This window comes from Seriola dumerili, unplaced genomic scaffold, assembly GCF_002260705.1.
Source record: "Seriola dumerili isolate Sdu_G_001 unplaced genomic scaffold, Sdu_1.0 BDQW01000493.1, whole genome shotgun sequence".
Taxonomy (NCBI): domain Eukaryota; kingdom Metazoa; phylum Chordata; class Actinopteri; order Carangiformes; family Carangidae; genus Seriola; species Seriola dumerili.
Window position 1 is genome coordinate 1,085,236 of NW_019174748.1, and position 13,232 is coordinate 1,098,467.

Sequence of the window (13,232 nt, forward strand, 5' to 3'; positions counted from 1 at the left end):
TATTTTGAAGAAAGAAAGTTGTAATTTTGAGAGAATCATAATTAATGGTGTGTGGAATGAAGACTTTTTGTAACAGAAAACTCCTCAGAATTACACTGAAATATGACGTTCCACTTAAAATACTCCTTTGTCAGAGTAGGAACTTATATTTATTCACTTTATTCATATCTAGTCCTTTATTAAGTCTCGTACATTGAATATCAACAAATAGGATGACTGTTGTTTTACCACACTTGGCGCTGTTATGGTGACGCAGTTCTCTGATGGTCTGACTGTGGTAAAATTTGATAATGGTGTGGAAAAGAGCATCACTTCGTTGAATGTAGTTTTTCATGTTTATGCGTAATAACTTCAGTGACCTACCAGTGTTATACATTATATGCATAAATATGTTGACAAAGTTAGATTATAATATTTAGAGCTACAGCAAGTGTGACCTGTTGAGTAAATTAAGACTGGCATTTGTGTAATATTTTTATAGTGTATGTTCAAAAAGTTTTGTTTGTTCTTCCTGTTTTTATGATGATGCTCTTTTAAATTTTAGTTTTATTTCTATTTTCTTGCTCTTTTTGCACCTCATATCGCACGGTACTGTATTTTGTAAAGCACCTTGTAACTTTTGGTTTTGAAGGAATAGATCATTATTATTAAGTAGGTAGGTAATTTGACTCAGCTGTTCAAAACCAACCCCTCATTCCACGTCATCTTATCCCTGGGTCTGTTTAGAGGATTGACGTTTGAATTTTTTCAGTACTCGTGGTGATAAGATACTTTTTATTCTTCTGATAACAAAACGTATGTATGTATGTTTTTTTTTTCCCTGTATCTAATGAAATAAGCCAAATTTGAAAAGTGCTTTGTGTCTTCTTTTCTGTGCCAGAACATGGGTTGAAATTAAGACTGTAACATAGTTTAAAATTAATTATTTGATTATTTTAGAAATTGTTCTCAAGGGGGCGTCCCGGTGGCTCAACTTGTAGTGGGTGGTCCACTTTGGCTCAGGCCTTATGGCAGCGGCCATGGGTTGGAGGCGGGTCCTTTGCTGTGTGTCATCCCCTCTCTCTCCCTGACTTTCCTGTCACTCTGTCACTGTCCCTATCCGAATAAAAACTGCCCAAAAAAATAACTTAAAAAAAAGAAATTGTCCTCAAAAGAAGGGGGGAAAAAAAGGCTCCTGATAACTATCATATATGACAAAGCAATTCTTCTGAGCTGTGTGTGTTGTGTTTGAAGGAGGGACTCCATCATTTAGAGAAGTGGAAGATGCTTATTTGACAATGAAGAAGGAAGAGAGGCCACGGTAAACCATCAGAGCCTCAACATGAAAGTCTCTCACACTTTGATCTGCTGCTTCTTCCTCTGTGAGTACATCCACTTTGCATTCCTGTCATATTTAAGAAGGGACCTGTTTGTGGCCAGTTCAGAGACAATGACAGAGAACAGCAGCTCTCAGTCAACATATTGGCTTGTCAGAAAGAAAAAAAAATGGGAACATGTCCTTTACTTTATTGTTCATTACTAGTGCTTGTTACTTCCTCTGAATAAACTCTACATCAGTAAGGAAAATGAAGGGCAGAAATTACTTATTTATTTTCATCTTTAACTTTTATTTGTTAGTCCAGAACTCAAATATATTCTATACCATCATATGTGACAAAGTAAAGCAGCATTTAAGAAGCTGAAATCAGACGATGTTTTTCATTCTTGCTTCAAGTTCTTTGTTCTGATAAATGGGAATTGAGTGAGTTGAAAGTCACACTGAGCCTATGTGGTTTGTAGCTGAAACCTTGACTTTTTATTTGTAACATTTTAAAGTCGAAAAACAGACAAGTTCAGAAAGGTTCTACTCGACTGTATTTTTTCATATTTTGTCTCTGTCACATTTCTTAATGGAAAAGAGGACAAGGAAAAGAAAAAAAGGATAAAACGTAAAATCATCTGGAGGGAATCGGTTACTTTTTACAATTGATTGAAACCTTTATTTGTACGGGGAAACTCAGCAGTGCAGGTCTGTGATCCTCAGTCAGACTGTGGTTGATCTGGGCAGCTCCCAGTGTGACTGTGGGTCTAAATGTGAAGCAGGAAATACTGTGATCAGACCGCAGCATCTTACAGGAAGTAGAGATAACTATTGATTGTTCACCTGTTCAACAGCTCTGCAGGATGGAAGCGCTGCTCTTGTCTACTCAGGCACTGAAGGAGGAGACGTCACAGTTCAATGCTCCTTTGGTCTCTTTGATCAAACGAAGGTCTTCTGTAAGAACCAATGTAAAGAAGAAGACATTCTCATTGAAACAACTAATAACAGAGCTCGGAGCGGCAGATACAGCATGGAATATAAAAGATATACTAAAGGAGGAGATCTGTTTGTGACCATCACACAGCTGACCAAGTCTGACTCAGGACGATACAGGTGTCGTCTGGGCACATCTCACTTTTTATACGAGGATTTAGAAATCATCGTCACAGACGGTGAGTTTCTACTAAAAGTCATAAAAATGTTTCTTTCTTGTCTTTGAAGGTCTGAAGAGAAGTGTCACAGTTCACTGGCAGCTGCTGATATATTGAATTCTTTATATTTTATATCACAGTGAACATTGATTAATGTTGGTTTAAAACAGACAGATCTGCTGTAAAGTAACTGATGGAGTGGAAGACAGGTGGACGCTTAGGTTTTATTTGAATATTAATGAATCACACACATACACACTTATTGTTACTTGATGATGAAGAATTTTATATCAGGAGTAGGAGCTGACTGATGACAGCAGCATGATTGTTGCACAGTATTTTCATACTCAACTACACAAGTATGTTCTATTGTTCCATGATTTGACGGCTGGTTTTTATTTGTTAATTGTCTGCCGTACTCATACAGGATATTAGGAAGAGCCTAGCAATTTCAGACTGATGATAATATGATTTTTTCAATATTGTAAAGAGGCAATGAATGGAGGAAAATGTCATCCTCAGAAGAAAACTAAGTTTCAAAATATATTATACTTAATTATCAGGTCAGTCGTCTACTTCTCATAATCTACGAAATCAAATGAAATCCAGTCTGACTGTGGATCAGATTTGAAATTGTAATAGTTGTGATCAGACTGCATCATCTTAAGAACAGATAGTAACTGATGTTTGTCTCTTCATCAGCACTGCTGGATGGAAACCGTGTAAAAGAGCTCCATAAAAGAACTGGAGGAACTGTCACAGTGGAATGCTCCTTTTCTTCCACTGGAACATGGAAGTTCTTCTGTAAGAACCAATGTAGAACACGAGACGACATTCTTATTGAAACAGATGCTGACACACTTCAGAGAGGCAGATACAGCTTCACATATTTAACAGGATCTGGAAGAGTCTCTCTGTTTGTGACCATCACACAGCTGACCACGTCTGACTCAGGACGGTACAGGTGTCGTCAGGGCAGAACCTTTTCTTCATCTTCACACAGGGACTTTGAGATCTTTGTTTCAGACGGTGAGTTTCTACTGAACTGAGAGAAAATGTTCCTCGATGTCTCTGGAGGTGTGAAAGATATTTTTATCATTGTCTGGCAGCTGCTGCTGTTTTAAAGTCCCTGGGCTCATATTCACAAAGCCTTTGATCTCAACACTCAGAGTGCTCCTAAGTCACACTAAAAGTTTCTAACTAAAAGTTTTCTCCTAAATCCCAGGACAGCAGAGGTTCCCCTCCACTACAGAAAGACCCACGCCACCACCAACACAGAGGTTAACCTCCACTACAGGAAGCTCCACAACTTCCTCAGATTCAGGTACATTTAGGTCCCAGAGGCCAGACATCCACTGGAACCCTGAGGGGAAACATCTTTTCACTAAAACACATCATGACAATTATAAGAATTTGATTTTAAATTTAACCTTATGCATCTTCTGTCAGGTTCAAGTCTGTGTCATGTCCTCACCATCATCTGTCAGTTCTTCTGTCAGTATCTTTATGCACACACTTGCTGATAATGCTAGTTGCTAGTTGCTAATATAATATGCTACCTAAGAAACCTGGTTGTTCATATCCCTGTTTGGCTCCAACACAATCCAGGTGTCTGCTCTGTGTTTCAGTGGAGCACATTCGGTTGTTTTTGACAGTTGTCATTTTCAGGACTAATCATCTGGCTTTAGAGCTGAGAGAAAATAACGGAATTGGCCCCGATCATCAAATCTTTTATTTCACTTACAGACAACAATGCACCTGTGAATTTAATGTCCTAATATCTCAGTCAGGAGTCTTATTCTGTCTTGATTATATTATGATGTTTGATGTTTGGAGCATGCTTTAAGAACTCTACTTTTGAAAATAGCGAGTCACCTGGACAATTGAAGAATGCTGAAGTCTTATTTTATGGTTACTTGTAATGAGTGCGTTGCCTTCCTGTGTGAAATTCATGCTGTTATCTAGTACTCTTTAGAATTTCACAGTTGAACTGCTAAAGTAGCGTTATTTTCTACTAACAATCCCACAATGCAATGCATTAAATTTTGTTAGTGTAAAAGTCATAGGAAACTACATCTGTCTACATCACTTTACTGGAGACTACAAACTAGTGAGTGTCTGTTGTACAGGAAGCAGTGAATGAGGAAGTGATTTCAGACAAGAAAAGAGGAAAATGATATGCACACTGCTGCACTGGGAAAACGGTCTTGGTTCTGTACTCTTGTGGTTTCAGTGCTAACAAATTCTCAGTCTTGTAAACAAGCGTGTCTGTGCGTATCCCCGAGGGCTGACAAATGTGTTGAATGCGTCTCCTTCCTCACGAAACATTTCCAAACGTGATTTTCTTAGTGACTTTTTACAACATCCATTTTTGACAGTCATGTTTATTGAATACTATGGAAGCACTGGCAGGAGTGAGTGTGTGAATGCATGTGCCTCCTCATGCATGTGCATTGGACAAACTAAATGGGGACCCTCTCATCGACCAGAGGTGTGTAAAACAAACTTGTTCATCTTCACAGGTATGCCGCTGTATGCGTGTCTCACTCTGGTCATTGTGGTTATCCTTCTGTCACTGGCTCTGATTATGATCTGCATCAAGAGGAAAAACAAACAATGTGGTAAGACTACAGGAAACACAGTAACTCACACTTCGCATTTCTCACAAAAAACGAAATTTTCACACATCATGTAAGGTCCGAGTGAGGAGCTTACTTTTGGCTCATCCTACGCGCCTGGACTTTTATCCAGTCATAACTTAGGTCTGGAGTCTTAGCAGCTTGTGGAGTGATTGGATTGTTTGGAGGATTTATCAGCTGGCAAAAATGTACACTCTTCCAACAGTGTGTGGTAGTGTTGACATTATAGCATAAAAACAAGGCTCTTGTCAGTTTTTTCTCCCTTCTGTGAGTTTGGCTTCAGAAGCTGAATTTTATGAATTTGAATTTCCTTATTCAACAAGATAAGACAATAGTTTACGTGTGTAGCTGCATGTGATGGAAGCAAAGAAGCTTCATGGCTCGTACTTGAACAGAATTTCTTAATTACTCGATCAGACCAAAGTCTTTGATGTTTCCCGCAACAGGAAAAAATGTTTCTTTTTCTTTTCTTTTCTTTCACAAATTCAAGTAAGCTACAAAACAATTTTCCGGCATGTTACAGTGCTTAAACATGTATCAGTGTTTAAACAGTTCAGTCAGACGTGGGAACTTCCAGAAAAATCTGAGCTCGGTTATATCCTGGTGATGGATTTTCTTTTTTTTCTTTTTCTTTTTAATTAATAATTATTTTAGATATGCAGAATAAGCCAGGGAAGAAGTAGCCCAGGAAGGTTAGGTTTTGTTTCTGAGTGTGACTCCAGCTGCTGTCTTGTCATTGGCTGTTTTCCAGTTGCTTGAACTCACCAACACCGACCGTCCATCCTCGTCTGCACCTTTTACTAATTACTCATTATAACAGAGACACATACTTTGTCTGCTCCACAGGTTCGGAGGCCAGAGGAGATTTAGACGGCACAAACACGGAGGTGACTTTCATTAACTCTGTTCACTCTCACTCTTGACTATGATGACCACTGTAAAGCTAAAATTACAATTACAAGATTCAAATACGATCATGACAAAATGTCCCAAAGCAGAGGACGTGGCTTTTCTATGTTAAATTTCAAAGTCTGGTTGTCGTGTTTTCTATGAGTAAAACTCCACATCTTCGTCCTATTTGTAGTTACTGACTCTTTAGTGCAAGAAAATGACAAGAAAAATATTTAATTAAAGTGTACTATTGTGCAGGTTACCTTAATCTATTTGTTTATTTACTTATGATACTCAATAAAAATCTTATCATTTTAAACATGCACCCTCCTATAATATGAACACTTCATCTGTTCCAAACAGCATCATTTATTTCTTGAGCCTTGTGTTTTCCTCTTTCACAGCTGAGTGAGGACTCAGACTTATGTATCATCAAGTTTTCACGTTCTAGAAAGACCAATCAAAGAAACCTCTGTGAGAAAATACCATGAGGAATGAAAGCAGGTGAAACAGAAGCTGTCATAATAGATGGGCTCTTTGTGGCGTTTACAGTGTGATGGACCTGAGTGAGTAATGGCTGTACTCAAATACACTGATGCAGGGAGGAAGGTGACGAAACAATTCTCGCAGCATGGAACATTTCAGTCGTGGTCATAATCATCCTGAGTCAGCTAGGAAATGATGTACACACTGACAACGTGGCCACAGAAGCTGTGTAAAAATAGTTTGATGATTTAAGAGATACACCCACCCATCTCCAGTCCCTAACTGTGTTTTAAATGTGTTTTTATTCTCTGTCAAATATCTGCTGCTTTGTTTTTTTCAGATTGCCCTCTATGAGAACTGTGGTCCAGTCTCCACAGGTGAAGACGCCACCTACCAGAGCCTCAATCCAGCCAGCAGGGATCAGAACCAAATCTACTCCACACTCACACACTCGTAACACACATGATCCTTAGTGAAGTCAGACCTGGACGGCCCTGAGAACTCAGCAGCTTAAGAAATGCAAATGCGGGAAAACTCAGCTTTTCTTTATGCCACGTAGCTACTTTTGTCCAGTTTGAGAATGTGTTTTTTTCAGTTTGCTGCCGTGTCACTGATTTGTAATGTCCTCCTTTTTACCTTTTTTGACGATGTTTAAAATTCAATTCAATAAACTTTATTTGTCCCCAGGGGGAAATTGAAAAGGCACATGTCTCCACTTCATCAGTAACACTGCTCTGGTCCCCAGTGGCAGGGCTGGAAAATGAAGCGCTGCTGACCTCTGTTGGATTCACTTGGTGGTAGTAGTGCAGCTTCTCTACTGTCTGCAGCATACTGTAATCCAACAATCCAAAGGTGGTCTATTTAAAGTGTCCACAAGCTGTTCATGTTCGTTCTCTGTTAGGCTGCTTCATGTAGTGTAATTGCCAAAAGTATGTAGACTGTTCAGAAGGTCGTCTATAGTTTTCATTACAGGCACCCCTCTCTTTTCAGCGGATGGTGTTCACATGAACAGACCATGACAATGTTCTCTCCACTCTTGGCGCCAATCATACACCATCAGTATAAAGTATCGGCTCTGAACCGGGCTGGGTGGATTGATCCCAAAATATCGATACTATCGTCTCGTTTTTGAAGATCGATACCAGTTTCAGTCTCTCTTCTCTGTTGGACTCATTTCAGAGCAGAAGTGTCTGTGCAGCCCATGTTCTGTTGTCGCGGACACTGAGTCAGCGCTCCCGCTGCTGCCACCGCTGTTGTCATGTCGCGCGCACTCAAACATGAACCAGTGCACTTACGCCGCTCCAACACATAAAGGCAGCACTTGACCGCCTCCACCTGGTGGAGCGCACACCATTTAAATTCAGTCCTTACCGCAGTGGCCCAGGTTTGAATCCAGCCCGTGCCACTGCCATCCCCTCTTTCCTGTCTCTCTCTTACTGTCCCTATCGCATTAAAAAAATCAGTTTAAAAAAATGAATGCAGTGAAGCGTGTATGAAAGACGAGTATTGTCTTCCATTTAGCACTGGTTTTACAAAGTGCTGCCTGAATGAATGAAGCCACTTTTTGTTCTGCTCCTGGTCATTAAAATGAATGAAGATTTAGCCTATTGATGATGCATTTACCTCATAAATCACGACACTGCTCTCCCCTACATGAAAATACACAAGCCGCCTTTAATGAGGAGAAGTATTGATATCGATATTGGCAAGTCTGGCCTTGTATTACTTGGTATCGGATCGAGAAGAGATTTTGTGTATCGCCCACCTCTAACTCTGTACTCTTATTTCATGCTAGTTACCTGGTTGTCTCCTGTGCGTCCATGAGATTGTAAGTATACTTTCTGTTACTTGTCTCTGGCCTTGTACTGGTCCACGTCGCTATAGTATTGTGTGCTGTCACAATCACGTGATGGAGCTTGAATCCCTGTAACATTTGAGAGCCATTGACAGCCACATCAGGTTGATAAACTTCTTTACTGCCGTTTTCGCACATGCTCCCTGACGGTGTCATTACTGTTAATTAGTCATGTATCAGTGTCAGAGTGTTAATTGTGATGATTGTAATAATATGTGTGTTGTGTTCGGAGGAGGGACTTCATCATTTAGAGAAGTGAGAAGTTTCTTATTTACCAGTGAAGAAGGAAGAGAGGCAGCGGTAAACGCTCAGAGCCTCAACATGAAAGTCTGTCTCACTTTGATCTGCTGCTTCTTCCTCTGTGAGTACATCCACTTTGCATTCCTGTCATTTTGCATTATTGGGTAATTTTATTGATAATTTTATAATTATGTTTAATCACAGCTGCTCAGGCATGAGTCGCTCTAAAGGATAGTTTCACACCTTTTCAAGTCTGGCCTAAAACAGATTATCTTAGAGTCTGCACAGAACCACGTCTGTGGAGTTTGTTTCTTCTATTGAAAATACACTGAAGAATCTGTTTGTGGCCAGTTCAGACAGAAGAAACAATAACAGAACAAAAACATATGAGCTTGTGAGTTTTGTTTCAGCACAGACTAAAAAATGTCATCTAAAATACAGCAAGTAACTTCTGCTAAATAAACTGTACATCAGTTTACATCATGTATTTTCAGCATTTTTCACAAGTAAAATTAAGGTATCATTAACAACAACGTCATGATTGGTCAGAAACAAGATTTGTTCTGTGCTATTAGTCTGCAGATTTCATTTGTTTTAGTTTTCTTCATTTTAAAAACATTCTATGCTTTTGATTTTTACGTTTGCTTTCAGGGCTGCAATCAACAATTATCATTATCGATTAATCTGCTTATTATTTTCTTGAACAATTTTCAAATGTCAGAATAAAGCGAAAGATTGTATAAATTTCCCACAGCCGAAGGTAATCTATTCTGATGGCTGGTTTTATTCACCCACTCATCTAAAATCCAAAAATGTTCCATTTACTGTCATATATGATTTCTTTTTTGCTTTTTTGTGTAGTATTTCACATGATGGTGCTCTGTGACTACTGTGCTATACTGTATGTTGTGCTGTGCTGTATTTTTGTGTTTCCATGAGTTACAGAAAGTTTTCCTCTCTGTTGGATGATAATATTCTACTAAATGATTTACATCACAGCCTTAGTAGTAGATTTACATGGGTTTAATTATTGTCATGCAAACAGTTTCCTTTATTCTGGCTCTTTGGTGTATGAAAAGAGAGAGAGAAGAAAGGAAGGAGGAGGAAGAAAAAAATGTAACAGCAACATTAAAACATGTAAAAAGATCCAGAGTGGCTCAGATACTTTTTACACGTTTTATTCTTTGAAACCTTTATTTGTACGGGGAAACTCAGCAGTGCAGGTCTGTGATCCTCAGTCAGACTGTGGTTGATCTGGGCAGCTCCCAGTGTGACTGTGGGTCTAAATGTGAAGCAGGAAATACTGTGATCAGACCGCAGCATCTTACAGGAAGTAGAGATAACTATTGATTGTTCACCTGTTCAACAGCTCTGCAGGATGGAAGCGCTGCTCCTGTCTACTCAGGCACTGAAGGAGGAGACGTCACAATTAAATGCTCCTTCATTTACAGTAATCAAAAGATGGTCTTCTGTAAGGACGAATGTAAAGAAGAAGACATTCTCATTGAAACAACTAATAACAGAGCTCAGAGCGGCAGATACAGCATGGAATATAAAGAAGGATCTTTAAATGGAAATGTGTTTGTGACCATCACACAGCTGACCAAGTCTGACTCAGGACGATACAGGTGTCGTGAGGGCACATCTCACTTTTTATACGAGGATTTAGAAATCAACGTCCTAAATGGTGAGTTTCTACTAAAAGTCATAAAAATGTTTCTTTCTTGTCTTTGAAGGTCTGAAGAGAAGTGTCACAGTTCACTGGCAGCTGCTGATATATTGAATTCTTTATATTTTATATCACAGTGAACATTGATTAATGTTGGTTTAAAACAGACAGATCTGCTGTAAAGTAACTGATGGAGTGAGACACCAGTTTATTTGAATATTAATGAATCACACACATACACACTTATTGTTACTGTGATGAAGAATTTTATATCAGGAGCAGGAGCTGCCTGATTACAGTTTCTACTGAACTGAGAGAAAATTGTCCTCGATGTCTCTGGAGTGTGAAAGATATTTTTATCATTGTTCTGGCAGCTGCTGTTTTAAAGAAGCTGATATTCAGTCTTACAACCACATCGCTTTGTATTTTTATCATAGTGAAAACTGATAGATGCTCATTTCAGAACCAACAGTCCTGCTGTAAAATAACTGGCAAACCAAAATGGCAAACTGTGACCACACATGTACAAACTAATGTTTATCTAAATTTAATGACCAATTGACATTTATTACTTAAGAATGACAAAAATGTTTTGAAAGATAAAGTGATACTGATTATCAAAGATATTACTTTGTACCTTCAAATCATTCTTGCCAGTTTTTCTCCAGCAGCGCTTAGTTCAAAGGTCATCTCATTTTCCACCATCAGGATTTCTTTCTATCAGTATGTTTTTCCTTTTTCAGCACAGTGCCAACAACCTCCAACAACAACCAAACAACAACACCAACACCAGCAACAACAACAACATCTTCATCAGTTTCCCCTGAAGTCACCGACCCGTCCTGAGACAACAACTGAAGGTGAATCTTCAAACTGTATTTAATAGATGAAAGTCTATGACCACAGATCCTAGGTTTCTTTAGTGTGTGTGTGTGTGTCTGTGTGTGTGTGTGTGTTGTGTGTGTGTGTGTGTGTGTGTGTGCTGTTGTGTGTGTGTTGTCTGTGGTGTGTTGTATCTGTGTGTCTGTGTGTGTTTATATATACGTAAACTTTATAAGATTTTTCATCCATCCACACAAATGGCATGAACACTTCATCTGTTCCAAACAGCATCATTTATTTCTTGAGCCTTGTTTTTTCCCTCTCTCACAGCTGAGTGAGGACTTCAGACTTTGTACATCAAGTTTTCACGTTCTAGAAAGACCAATCAAAGAAACCTCTGTGAGAAAATACCATGAGGAATGAAAGCAGGTGAAACAGAAGCTGTCATAATAGATGGGCTCTTTGTGGCGTTTACAGTGTGATGGACCTGAGTGAGTAATGGCTGTACTCAAATACACTGATGCAGGGAGGAAGGTGACGAAACATTTCTCACAGCATGGAACATTTCAGTCGTGGTCATAATAGTCCTGAGTCAGCTAGGAAATGATGTACACACTGACAACGTGGCCACAGAAGCTGTGTAGAAATAGTTTGATGATTTAAGAGATACACCTGCTTTCTTGACACAAGTCAGATGAGAAGATGGACACCACTCTCATGTCTGTACGCTAAACGTGAAGCTACAGCAGCTGCCGGGAAGCCGAGCTTACATATTGGTTTCTGTTTGGATTCAACAATTGAATTATAACATGTTAATTAATGAGAGTTGGAGGTGTTTGTAGGTGGATGTTGTTGCCTTAGGGCAAAGCCAGGCTAGCTGTTCCCCCCTGCTTCCAGCCTGCTGCTATAATGTCCAAGATTTATAGAAATGAAATATGTGTAGTGTGCTGTATGCATGCCATCAGGAGCCTCATATACCTGAGAGTCCAGTACATAACATTAATATCATATATATCATATGATCAATCAGGGAGTGTCGGTGTAAAATAAGCTTGTTCTTCTCCTCAAACTACCACAGGTGTGATGCTGTATGTGGGCCTGAGTCTGGCCGTCATGGTCGTCCTGTTATCAGTGGCTGCGCTGATATTCTGCAGACAGAGGAAATCTAAACCCGAGAGTGCCATAACAGGAAACATGCACACACACACTGGTGCGCAACACTACTGAAACTTCCCACCAACACCGACCGTCCATCCTCGTCTGCGCCTTTTACTAATTACTCATTATAACAGAGACACATACTTTGTCTGCTCCACAGGTTCGGAGGCCAGAGGAGATTCAGACGGCACAAAAACAGAGGTGACTTTCATTAACTCTGTTCACTCTCACTCTTGACTATGATGACCACTGTAAAGCTAAAATTACAATTACAAGATTCAAATACGATCATGACAAAATGTCCCAAAGCAGAGGACGTGGCTTTTCTATGTTAAATTTCAAAGTCTGGTCGTCGTGTTTTCCATGAGTAAAACTCCACATCTTCGTCCTATTTGTAGTTACTGACTCTTTAGTGCAAGAAAATGACAAGAAAAATATTTAATTAAAGTGTACTATTGTGCAGGTTACCTTAATCTATTTGTTTATTTACTTATGATACTCAATAAAAATCTTATCATTTTAAACATGCACCCTCCTATAACATGAACACTTCATCTGTTCCAAACAGCATCATTTATTTCTTGAGCCTTGTGTTTTCCTCTCTCACAGCTGAGTGAGGACTCAGACTTATGTGTCATAAAGTTTTCACGTTCTAGAAAGACCAATCAAAGAAACCTCTGTGAGAAAATACCATGAGGAATGAAAGCAGGTGAAACAGAAGCTGTCATAATAGATGGGCTCTTTGTGGCGTTTACAGTGTGATGGACCTGAGTGAGTAATGGCTGTACTCAAATACACTGATGCAGGGAGGAAGGTGACTAAACAATTCTCGCAGCATGGAACATTTCAGTCGTGGTCATAATCGTCCTAAATCAGCTAGGAAATGATGTACGCAACGACAACGTGGCCACAGAAGCTGTGTAGAAATAGTTTGATGATTTAAGAGATACACCCACCCATCTCCAGTCCCTAACTGTGTTTTAAATGTGTTTTTATTCTCTGTCAAATATCTGCTTCTTTG

The 13,232-nt window shown here is 39.3% G+C and overlaps 1 protein-coding gene across 1 annotated transcript; it reads left to right on the forward strand.

Moving 5' to 3' along the window:
* The first annotated feature begins 1,295 nt into the window (after nt 1-1,295).
* On the forward strand, nt 1,296-7,168 carry LOC111235466 (polymeric immunoglobulin receptor-like). Its single transcript, XM_022763938.1, has 7 exons — nt 1,296-1,361; nt 2,155-2,472; nt 3,154-3,480; nt 3,677-3,775; nt 4,974-5,072; nt 5,937-5,977; nt 6,808-7,168. The coding sequence occupies exons 1-7, from the start codon at nt 1,322-1,324 to the stop codon at nt 6,922-6,924; spliced, it is 1,041 nt and encodes a 346-aa protein (XP_022619659.1). The 5' UTR covers nt 1,296-1,321; the 3' UTR covers nt 6,925-7,168.
* Nucleotides 7,169-13,232: the final 6,064 nt, after the last annotated feature.

Bases quoted from the DNA above. Each gene is read 5' to 3' on its own strand.
- LOC111235466 (XM_022763938.1), top strand. From the start codon at position 1,322: ATGAAAGTCTCTCACACTTTGATCTGCTGCTTCTTCCTCT. The intron at 2,473-3,153 runs GTGAGTTTCTAC...TCTCTTCATCAG, and splicing joins AGAAATCATCGTCACAGACG to CACTGCTGGATGGAAACCGT. The intron at 5,978-6,807 runs GTGACTTTCATT...TGTTTTTTTCAG, and splicing joins TAGACGGCACAAACACGGAG to ATTGCCCTCTATGAGAACTG.